This window comes from Convolutriloba macropyga, chromosome 4 (genome assembly GCF_964194025.1).
Source record: "Convolutriloba macropyga chromosome 4, txConMacr16.3, whole genome shotgun sequence".
Taxonomy (NCBI): Eukaryota; Metazoa; Xenacoelomorpha; order Acoela; family Convolutidae; genus Convolutriloba; species Convolutriloba macropyga.
In genome coordinates this window covers 43,351,086-43,363,385 of record NC_134471.1, presented here as the reverse complement: position 1 = coordinate 43,363,385, position 12,300 = coordinate 43,351,086, and the positions used below count along the sequence as shown (strand labels likewise).

The 12,300-nt window shown below is 34.9% G+C and overlaps 1 protein-coding gene across 1 annotated transcript; it reads right to left on the bottom strand.

Moving 5' to 3' along the window:
• Positions 1-9,182: 9,182 nt before the first annotated feature.
• Positions 9,183-10,977, bottom strand: LOC142338445 (set1/Ash2 histone methyltransferase complex subunit ASH2-like). Its single transcript, XM_075388210.1, has one exon. The coding sequence runs from the start codon at positions 10,850-10,852 to the stop codon at positions 9,257-9,259; it is 1,596 nt and encodes a 531-aa protein (XP_075244325.1). The 5' UTR covers positions 10,853-10,977; the 3' UTR covers positions 9,183-9,256.
• Between the last annotated feature and the right edge of the window lie 1,323 nt (positions 10,978-12,300).

Here is a 12,300-nt window from a genome sequence, read left to right as displayed (position 1 = left end):
CTTTCCTTTCATCAGCTATGAGCAGCAGAAAGAGACCAATCAGATAGGAGGCTAAAGAGGTCGTCTATGTAAATTATTCGTCACAATTTGCTACAGCATACGCTACTTTTATTTTTTCCGCTAATTTCACGTTCCAAATCGAACAGGAATAACTCGAGAAAGTTAAACTGGGCGATAAAACCTTGCTTCAACAGAAAAAAACATGACTTATCTCATGACTTAAAAGTTACACTAACAAATATTTTCTCTCGAATAATATTTGAGAATTAAAGAAGTCAGTTACAAGCACAAAGTTATGTCAAATAGAGCACCGACGTCAAATAGAAGACGCATTATCTTAAAAACTGTTTATTCTCCCGAGCTATAGAATCTTGGAATGAATTCATCATATCCAATCCAATTAGTAATATTCTCAATTTCAAACTGTGAAACAAAAAGTCAGAACCATTTATCTTAGAAAATCAAAACCTACTTTAAGTTCAGGTAATGTTACCCAACTAAGACAATAATTATCCCATTATCCCGTAATAATTATCCCGTCCAATTATTAATTTGTAAACAAACCTTAAACTCCCATTGGCATAAGGTCACCATAGGTGATTGGAATTCAAGAATTTATTGTTCCGACCCCTCTTGAGGGGGGGAGAGGAACTATATACTCAAATGGGTTTTTTTTGTTCAGTCAATTTTGGCAGATCGATATATTCATCGTAGAGAGTTGAGACTGGTATCATTAGAAAGCTTGTCCAGCGTAGAATATGGAATTAAAAAGATTTTTTTGATTTTCGTTTTTGACAGGGAGATATCGAGGTTTAAACTTTCGAGAAAATAGAGTGAATTCCGTTGATTTCATTCACCTTTTTTCGGAATTTTTTGACTAAAACTTCCCCAATTTTGATAAAATTTAATAAAATTTTTCAAGAAAATGTTGTTGAATTTACGTTAAAAGACAAAACATATTGTCGGCTATTTTCATTGATTTTTTTTGTCACAAATTCCGGCTAAATATTTCACAAATTTCAGACTTTTTCATCAAAAACAGCACGAAATAGGTTTCTTTAGTCCACTCTGATTAATTTTGCAGGAAGTGCACACCCAAAAACCACAAACAAAATCTTTGTAGACTGAAAACGGGGCTAATTCCACTTCAACTTACGTTGAGAGTGCTCTGTAAATAAAACTTTGCCGTTTTTTTGCTAACTTTATTTGTTGATTATCAAAAACGCAGCATTTTTTTATTTTTTAACTTACAAAATATCTATATCAATGACATTCCAAAATTAAATATTCCTAAAGGACAATCAGCATTGGCAGGACTAGTTCTGTACCAATCTTGGACGGTTAGAATCCAAAAAAATTCGGATTGTCGTCAGTCGGTTTTTATAAAAAAAATTCGATCTTTTTTATATTAATTAATTAACGGGACATTTCAAATCAAAGCTCACTAGTGATAGGTCTTATTGTCTTCCTAATTAGCTCGAAATTAATTTATCCAGTTGATTGCTTGAAAGCTTATGGTCGTTTTGACTTTTGAAATATTTGCTTTTTAAATAAAAAATGGCTTATTGAACTTTGCCTCCATTTTATTGTCTGTTTGTTACCTGGTCTCGTTAATTAAAGGTTAAAGATGACATTATTTTTGTCAGGGGAAGGTGTCAAAAGCGATTGGTGTCACAAAATCTAATGTTTCTAAAGAATTAGTTATGACTTTACTGGCTTCGACACGGGTTTTTCACAAAAAAAAGTAAATTATTAATAGATTTTTGTCATATTTGACGTTCTTTTTGTAGACGTAAGACTTGTTCTGGATAATTGCAGGTCTCAAGGGCTTCCTTTGAAAGAATGAACAAACCTATTCAATTTTTTGAATTTGTAATTAATGGCTTTCATGTCTTTGGAAATAATTTTTTTTTCGATAAAAACAAGTATTACATAATCTTGCTTTTTTCTTTTTGGTTTACTTATTACCTAGTTTCATTAATGAGACGTCAGATAATACATTTCAAGGGAATGTGTCAAAATGGATTGGTGTCACAAAATCTAATGTTTTAAGAGAAATCGTTATGACTTTACTGGCTTCCACACGGGTTTTTCACAAAAAAAAGTGAATTTTTGATTTTTGTCATATTTGACGTTCTTTTTGTAGACGTAAGACATATTCTGGATAATTGAAGGTCTCAAGGCTTCCTTTGGAAGAATGGACGAACCTATTCAAATTTTTCATTTTGTAATTAATGGCTCTTATGTCTTTGGAAATAAATTTTTTTCGAAAACAAAACAAGTATTAAATAATTTTGCATTTTTCTTTTTTTTTTGTCTAATTGTTGCTTATTTTCATTAGTGATCGGCCTTTTTCCGGAATTTTTGACTAAAACTTCCCCAATTTTGACAAAATTTAATAAAATTTTTAAAGAAAATGTTGTTTGATTTTATGTTAAAAGACAAAACATATTGTCGGCTATTTTCATTGATTTTTTTTGTCACAAATTCCGGCTAAATATTTCACAAATTTCAGACTTTTTCATCAAAAACAGCACGAAATAGGTTTCTTTAGTCCACTCTGATTAATTTTGCAGGAGGTGCACACACAAAAACCACTAACAAAATCTTTGTACAATGAAAACGGGGCTAATTCCACTTCAACTTACGTTGAGAGTGCTCTGTAAATAAAACTTTGCCGCTTTTTTGCTAACTTTATTTGTTGATTATCAAAAACGCAGCATTTTTTTATTTTTTAACTAACAAAATATCTATATCAATGACATTCCAAAAATTAAATATTCCCAATGGACAATCAGCATTGGCAGGACTAGTTCTGTACCAATCTTGGACGGTTAGAATCCAAAAAAATTCGGATTGTCGTCAGTCGGTTTTTATAAAAAAAATTCGATCTTTTTTATATTAATAAACTAACGGAACATTTCAAATCAAAGCTAACTAGTGATAGGTCCTATTGGCTTCCTAATTAGCCCGAAATTAATTTATCCAGTTGATTGCTTGAAAGCTTATGGTCGTTTTGACCTTTGAAATATTTGATTTTTAAATAAAAAATGGCTTATTGAACTTTGCCTCCATTTTATTTTGTGTTTGTTACCTGGTCTCGTTAATTAAAGGTTAAAGATGACATTATTTTTGTCAGGGGTCAAAAGCGATTGGTGTCACAAAATCTAATGTTTCTAAAGAATTCGTTATGACTTTACTGGCTTCGACACGGGTTTTCACAAAAAAAAGTAAATTATTAATAGATTGTTGTCATATTTGACGTTCTTTTTGTAGACGTAAGACATATTCTGGATAATTGAAGGTATCAAGGCTTCCTTTGGAAGAATGGACGAACCTATTCAAGTTTTTCATTTTGTAATTAATGGCTCTTATGTCTTTGGAAATAAATTTTTTTCGAAAACAAAACAAGTATTAAATAATTTTGCATTTTTCTTTTTTTATGTCTAATTGTTGCTTATTTTCATTAGTGATCGGCCACATAATACATTATTGGTCTTCAACGAAGGTGCAATCGAACATATTTTGGGGGCCAAAGTATGGCTTTACGGCTTGCAAAGCATTTTCTGGCAAGTTTTTATTGATTTTTAGTTTGTTGACTATTTGTTGTTCTTTTTGTAATTGCATAAAAAATTGAATACCAAGAGTTCATAATTCATTTCTATAGAAGCATTGGTAATTGTAAACCTATGGGATATTTTAGTAGATTCCTAATGGTTTTCATTACTTTGAAATTAATTGTTTTTTTTTAAAAATTCAGCGAATTTTCTAACTTTAAAGTTTCTGTTTTGTCTAATTGTTACCAAGCTTTATTATGAACTGGTGAATAACCATATTTTTCTGGTGAATTACAAGTTATTTTGTTTATTTTCAGTTTTATCTGACGCTATTTTGACTTTGTTATGAAGTTTTGTTTTTCAAAACGGATATAAATTTTTTGATGTAATTAATGTTTGTTGTTGTTGTTTGATATTACCGTTCGTCTTCGTTCGCTTTCTTAATATCGGCATATCTCATCAATCTAATGCATGATTTTTTACTCCACTGAGTTATTTGCTTTGGAGGCTATCTTTTCGTTCATACACCAGTTTTTTTTGAAAAATACTTGAATTTTTGGGATCTGTTCCTCATTTGGTAGACAATTATGCCAAAATTGTGGATGAGCGGGTCGGAACCTTATGTGCTATCGAACATTACCGAGCCGCCTTGTTTTTTTCTGGTTTCAATACCCTATATCAGATATTGAAAAGTTGGTGTGCTGTTTTTTTATTCGTAGTTTTAATAAGCATGTGGTTCGAACACTTATCTATTGGTTTGAATAACCTGAACTGCTTATTTTAGGAAAAATTACTTTATTTTGGTTTTGCTACCCTTTCGCTATGTATTTGAAATTTTATGAAGTTATTAAAGGATGGTTAAATTTTCAATGATTTCTATTTAGAGTTTTCGATTATTTATTTGTTACGTTTTGCTCCAACAACCCTTTTGGGCGCCGAAACTTTTTTTGTTAGGACATTTGTGGCCGATCGATATCTTTTGCTTTGGGAAAATAAATTGGTACAATGAAGCTCTTCAATTTTTTGCAAAAACTTCAAGATTTCCTATTAGTTCATAAAACAAAGGTTGACGTCGTCTTTTGTTTACATCAATTAGCGTATTTGAATAATTATATTTCACCAATTTTTGTCGTTCCACTATTTCATATCTTGACGAAAAATTTGGCGTCCTGGTTTCAGAAGTAAACAAAATCTGAAAAGCAAATGCCGGATAGAAAAAAAATTACCAACAGCTTGCAAATGATGGCTTCCCTTTAACTTCGTTTCTCTCCACTTAAAAACCTCTAACGCTCAAAAAATAGACCATGGTGCAGACTAAGCGGCTGTAATTTGAAACTTCGTAAACCACCAACTTCTCTGCCGTTCAATCCGCATTTATAGTATCCAATCCGTCAATATTGATTTGCATGTTCTAAAGCAGCATTGCTACATTTTCAGCAATCACAAAAGTCCAAAACTAGATGCAGAAATTGAAAGGGACACAACTATTAGCAATTTAGGCAAAAAAAGAAAACATGGAATGTATACTTTGGCTGTTCCAGCAATACTAATTTTATGTCATTGTAAAAGATATTAATCTACGAAAATTGACTTCTCGCAGAAATCAAAACGCTGGGAGTTGGCGAAACCTCGTATGTTTGCATCACGCACTAGCGCTAATTGCTCAAAATCAGTAGCTAAAATTTCTGCATTTAAATGATGTGATTTGACTGTTCTTCACTTTACCTTCTGGTCCCCAGTTAAAATAACTTCTTCATCAAGTTTCTTGTCTATTCCAGATATTGATTGCCACTTTGGAAAACCTTCCGTTTTCCGATTTCTCTCAATGCCTAGGATATGGGATAGGCACAAATCAGCTGAAGGAAGAAATTCTTTCCTTATTGCTTTCCGCGATATACATTACTTGCGTCCAAAACACCAGATTTTTTTAAAAACTAACGTCGGAAGAATTGCTCTCGAACAACTAGTGGGAGCTCGACTATATTGCAGCCTAGCGGGGGGAGGTGGTAACTTCACTAAGAGTCTTCAAGTGAAAAAATACACCGATTTTGGCGCACTTTTCGTTTGATCTTTAGCAGTGAACTGCATTCACTTGAGTTTAGCTGCTGACACTTGTGAATGAGAGCGAAATTTAGATCACACAAAACGAAAACAGCGTAAAAATCGCTCAAAAAGTCAATGCGATCAAGCGAAAATTGTGCAAAAAAAGACCAGAAGATTTAAAAATAATTGCTTCAAACTTCGTTCGAGAGCAATTAAACACTACATCTAACTTCCATTATCTGTCAACAACTTTTCAATTAGAAAAACACTACTTGATAAATCATCCCTGGCATTACTAATTGGGTGATAAGAAAACAAACAGTAGAATTGCTCCTATCCTTATCATACCTCATAAAAATTTGTATTCCTAAGTAAGTAATAAACTGAAGAAATCGAGGTTTAGATTTAAAAAAATTGTAGCACATTTACATTTAAAAAAAATTGTAGCATATTTGGCGTGGAAATCAAATATATTGGTTACATGACAAAATACCCAATGCCTTTATACACAATTTGGATGTTTTCAACAATTGCCCCCCTTTGGTAACTTTGTATTCTCGATCCAGTCTTAAGTAATTAATAAATTGAAGAAATCGAGGTTTAGATTAAAAAAATTTGTAGCATACTTAGATTTAAAAAAATTGTAGCATATTTGGCGTGGAAATCAAATATATTGGTTACATGACAAAATACCCAATGCCTTTATACCCAATTTGGATGTTTTCAACAATTGCCCCCCTTTGGTAACTTTGTATTCTCGATCCAGTCTTAAGTAATTAATAAATTGAAGAAATCGAGGTTTAGATTAAAAAAATTTGTAGCATACTTAGATTTAAAAAAATTGTAGGATATTTGGCGTGGAAATCAAATATATTGGTTACAAGACAAAATACCCAATGCCATTATACCCAATTTGGCCAATTTTCAACAATTGCCCCCCTTTGGTACCTAGTAAAGAATCGCCACCCCTTCTGTTCTATATTCTATCACAATATTACTAGGCCTACAGTGTAGATAGCCGAATATTAGTTTAAGCGCAATTGAGAACCACTGTTCATGGCCATGCCTCTCATGCACTGTGGTATGTAATCCTGAAATCGCGGCGAAGCCGCGACGCGCGCCCACCGACCCCCCAATCGGAAATTCTTTTCGCTTTGTATTCCGGTTCGCCTAGTTGCTATGCCACGGTGTATTTTATTGTATTCAATTTAACATAGTATGAGCATGCGTGGAAAGTTATTAGTAGTCTCTGATTGGTTAATAAACAGCTCGCTTAAATTCTGTTCAAGAATAGCCCCCCTTTGCAAAAGGGGGGTAATTGTTGAAAAGATCCCCCAATTTATTCACTTTGATCTTTGCGTTCATTATTCCGATTACAAATTCGCACCCGTTTTACGGGCATGTTTCCTCATAATTAAGCTGATAATTTAATCACATGTTTGGTTGTATCACAGTTTTATATCAAGCCCCACGAACCACTGAGGAACGCCCATGGCATGGCCAAATGCACTAGTTAAATATGATGCTAAATTATCGTTCTGGTAGTTTTAGCATTAGGATAAAATGCTGGGTATGGATTGGGTGTTTTCACTAACCGTGAAAATGATTGACGGAACTCACAAAGCTTTTGTCACTGGTTTCCATGGTTAACGTATGCTATTTCACGGTGAGTAAATGTTGTTAAAAATGATTGGAAGATTTCTTCTGTGTTGGTGGAAGAACTTAGCAGAGATGTAGACGTGTCAATAGAACTTGACACTGCAGTTTATCTTGATCAATTTGCCTCAAATAATACTGGCGCGTCAAGTTGTTTTCATATTAAGAGACTCAAGAAAGAGCACTTACCTACTGAAATGAGATCTCAACGTACAATGCATAATGGGTACCCGTCCATTGCGAATGCTTTTAATGCTTATTTTATGACAGTCTATCAGCCTTCCATTGGTTTTTTCGACGACTTTGAACAACGGACCTTAAATGAGCTGTGCTTTACGATGGACGATATTCGAGCCGCCTTATCTCAAGCTTTCCTCGGTAAAGGTTTTGACAAATTTCAGGTGACTTTCTTCGGATGGCTACAGATAGTTTAACTTATCAACTCATGAAACCCTTTCAAAGCATTGCTGAAACTTCGACCTATCCAAATTTATGGAAGAAAGCAATAATCATACCAACTTTTAAAACGGGTTCCAAATTCAGTATTCAGTCTTACCGTCCAATTAGTAACTTAAATTATCCCCAGTGTTTGAAATGCTCTATATCCATTTGTCAGAAAGAGAATATCTCCTCGTCAATTCGGATTTATGAAAGGACGCTCAACAGTAACTCAACTTATATTGTATCTTGATGAAATTTACAAAGCTCATGACAAAGATGCTGATCTATTTTGCCTATATTTAGATTTCAGCAAAGCTTTTGATTGTGTTCAACACTCAATACTTTTAAACAAATTGAGAAGCTTTTGAATTGTTGGAAAATTATTACAGTTGCTTCCTATTAACGAACAGAGAACAGTATGTCAAGGCTGAAAGTTGTTTATCTTCATGGGCTTCCGTTTCAAGCGGAGTTCCACGGGGTTCAATTTTGGCATCATTGCTTTTTCTAGTATTCTTTATTGACCTACCTTCTGCTGGTGTGTCAAGTTTTTACCTCTTTGCTGACGATGGGAAAGCATTGAATGATGATTTGTAGACTTTACAAAACGACGTGGAGTCATATTTGAATTGGGCCACGAGAAACTCAATGATGTTTAATGTTTCCAAAACTCAAGTTTTTGTTGGTTGGAAAGACCAATGACCACTGATATTTAAATACTGGGGGTGAAGTAGTTCATCCCGTGAACACAGTCAAAGATTTAGGTATTTATGTTTCCGAAAACCTTAAATGGAACGCCCATATATTGAGAAGACTTGGCCTATGTTTCTCTCTTCTGACATCAGTCAAAGAAATCTACTTTTTGACTTACCTCTCCAGACCAAGTTAACAACGTACAAATCATTCCTTTTGTCAACTCTTCTTTACGGATCTGAGATTTGGTCTCCCTCCTGAACTAACAAAATTAGATAGTTTTCAAATCAAAAGTACTAAGTGGATTTGCTCAGGAAGCTCGTATCGCGACAGACTTTTAAAGTGTAAATTACTGCCGATTTGCTGCATGCTGCAATTCAAAGATCTTACGATGCTGAATAGAATCTTGACGGGCAAATATGATTTGAGTGCGATGCAACTCATTCAAATTCAATACAATCAACGCTTGCGAAGCTCGTCCAAACCAATTTTAAAAGTAAACTCTTTTACTTGCTTTTGTTAATGAAAAGTTTGATAATTATCATTTTAGGTGTTTATTCTGATTTCCTTTGATACATAATGCCTCATGAAGCAATTAAGTCTTTTACTACTACTACTACTACTACTAAAAGTGACATTATGTGCAAATGTGACCAGGTATTGTCACTGTTGTCCACTAAAGCCATCAAAAACTCCAAAGTCATAGAAGAGTTCTATTTGCGGCGTGCTTAATCATGGTCCCCAAACAGACTGAACAGTCTAAAGAGGTTATCAAACATCTGGTTAAAAACTCCATGATTCGGACTATTTTAATTATGAAACGAGAAAGAGGACAAGTTAAAAAGCTATATAACAATTCACTCAAATTATCACAAATCTGAATACTGAAACGCGACTCTGTCATTTTCAATTAGAAACAGAAGATCACTCATTTGTTGTTCACCCATTTCAGAAATCGATCGCTCACTGAAAGGCAAATAATTGAAATTTTCTGAAGACGGCGGATACTTAAATGTAGGTCCAAAATTAAAAGTTATACTACAGTTTTTGTACAGAGATGCTGCTGGAAAATAGTGACCTCGAAAAATGTTTTCGAATGCAGTACTTTGGCATTGTCCATTTTTAAAGAATGTTACTTTGCTTCCATCTAAGGTCTTCATCTTGGACTCCTGTTCTTTTGCATTCCGCTTTGTTTCATAGTAGAGAAAATTTTTAAATTTAATTAAAGGCCTTTCCTTATAGCATTCGGGCAGCACCAACTGGTTGCCAGGTAGCTCAATCATGACTCCGACGGTGTCACCAGACGTAAAACCTTGACCGTAGCTTTTTCCAACACTTTTATGAAAACGCGTTCCCTTTCTGCTACGGTATGAATAGCCAAATGAATCGTAGCCCAGCGGTGCCTGGTTATTGGCAAATTCTTGGCACCAACCGATACGGCATGCTGAGTTATTTGGCATACTTACAACCTCAACTTCGTAATAATAGCACCCTTTATACGCTGAATGAGATCCTTTGATCAAACAGTAGCCCTTTTCGCCGCTAACAGTTAGCCGATTATCAGCCAATTTTAGCTGGGGCGCTCGATCGTGCATCGACAAGAACACACCTTTACTAATGCCCTTTCGGTAGGAATAAGGAGGTATAAGTTTTGACGCGTCGTATTCTTCGTCATCCTCTTTCTCCGCATAAGGGTCACTCTCCGCAAAGATGTAACACCATTCGTCTTTATTGAACGGGTGGTCAGCCGGATGACCGTGCGCTGGAAGCTTCAAGACCACTTCAGTTTTCACCCTTTTGTTATCATTCCCAGCAACTGTGCTAAACGAATTACTCGATCCCGCCTTTCTCTTAAGATTTTTTGCCTGTTTTGAAGTGCTGTTACTCGAATTGGTAGTTGGACAAGAATTCTGCTGTTTGGCTGATTCGTAATTTGGACAGATATTGCGCACGTCAGTATCATGCATTCCGAAAGAATTTTTGCTTCCGTCTGATGTAGAATGAAGGTAAAATAAAGCTGGATTTTGACCCAAGGTTTTTGTTACAGTAGCATGCCATGTGCTTTTTGTCTTGCGAGATGCTAGAGTCAGCGCTTCCCAATTAACTTCGATAAAAGGAATTATGTCCTTATCTTTGGAGAAAACTGTAAGCCCCGTGTCTTTGTTTTGGTGGATCAAGTTAGCAAAAGTGCTTTGTAGCATCTGCATAAATGTAGCTGGTTTCTTGAGAAAACCATCACATTTGGTAGGACTGCATACTTTGCAATGAAAAGCATAAGAGTTCATGAATGGTATGAGAGGACCAGTATCTGCCTCTGCTAAGTTTAAGCAATCTCTATGATGCCATTTCAGACATGACATACACTGTAGTTCGACTGAGCCGAGCTGTCGCACGCCTTTGCAATAACATTGTCCGCTTTCTTCTGAGCTATCACTGACTAATGGTGAGTCATCGCGGTCCGACATGGTCACACTAAAATGTAGCCACAGAATTAAAAGTCGAGCTCGTTTGCGGCAAAAAGGTGGAAGAAAAGTAGTTAGAGCAGCAATTTCGCGCGCAAACACTGAATTAAATGAGATTGGGCACAAAACACGCTACAGTCAAACATGCGACTCACAAGACAGCACCCGTGGTGACTTCAAAATCGGAAAACAGGTCGAGAACATCAAATAACTTTTCTATCGTTCAAAATTACTTCATAAGAGCATAGGATCTTTTCTGTTTGTGCCCCCCCCCTTACAAAGCACGTGTCATTACACAGTAAACCATTACGTAAACATATGTCACTTGCGTCTGGGGGCGCAAATAATATGAACCCACTAATAAGCTGGGGGCACAAACGGAAAAGCTCCAAATCATAATTAAAAATCTGAAGGCTGGCGACGAAATCAGCAAAAGTACATTATTAAAGATTTACTCTTGCTCATACCATCGTCAAACAGAAGGTAAACACAATGGATATATAGCGAAGGTCATTGACCTAAGCTGAATCAAATAGCTGCTTCTAGCTTTGTCTAGTGAAATTATGTAAAAGGAACCAATTTGTCAAATTAAAATTACTTTCGATATTAAAAACAAACGTTTTCGAACTTTACGTTCATCGCCAGGTTAAAACTGTTTCACAAATTGTTACAAATTGTTCACAAATTGTTAAGGGATAAAATGAATATATATTTAAATTTGTCTGAAACCACCATTAAAACAATTCTAGGAACTATTCTAGACAACTAAATCAACAATTTTTTCCTATATACAATATTTAGCCTATTTACCACTCATATTTATATCTGTTATCAACTTCTTTAAAAACATTCCTATTCCGGATTTTTTTTTGGATTTTGATCATATTTTTATATTTCTAGGGTTATTCCAAATTTGCCCTAACCCTAAGTATCCATCTTTTTATCATTCACAAAATGTTTTTTGCCCAATGTCTCCTTAGCAAGTCAAAATTATGATTTGAACTAATATATTAGCGTGAGTTCCCGCCCCCTATAATCATCACGTGTGTTTATTGCCTGCCTCAGCTTACCGATGTATATAGCTTCGATAGTCATTAACTGTTCTACTGTCCGACGGGCGTCCAGAATTTTCCATTCAATGTCATTCCTGGCGGCACAACATTCAACCAGATGTTGACCGACCAGTTAATCCTGCTTTTGATGTTCTGATATCCTAGTGGTAACATGCCGCCTTGTTTGCCCAACATAGATGAATCCGCATCCATTACATTTTATCTCATATACCACGTGGGATTTCAGGTCTCTATCGAAAGATGATTTCAGGGTACGGAGTTATGTAAAAGAAACCAATTTGTCAAATTAAAATTACTTCCAATACTTAAAACAAACGTTTTCGAACTTTACGTTCATCGTCAGGTTAAAACTGTTTTACAAATTGTTAAAAGATAAAA

Coding starts and splice junctions, on each gene's coding strand:
- LOC142338445 (XM_075388210.1), bottom strand. CDS start 10,852: ATGTCGGACCGCGATGACTCACCATTAGTCAGTGATAGCTCAGAAGAA.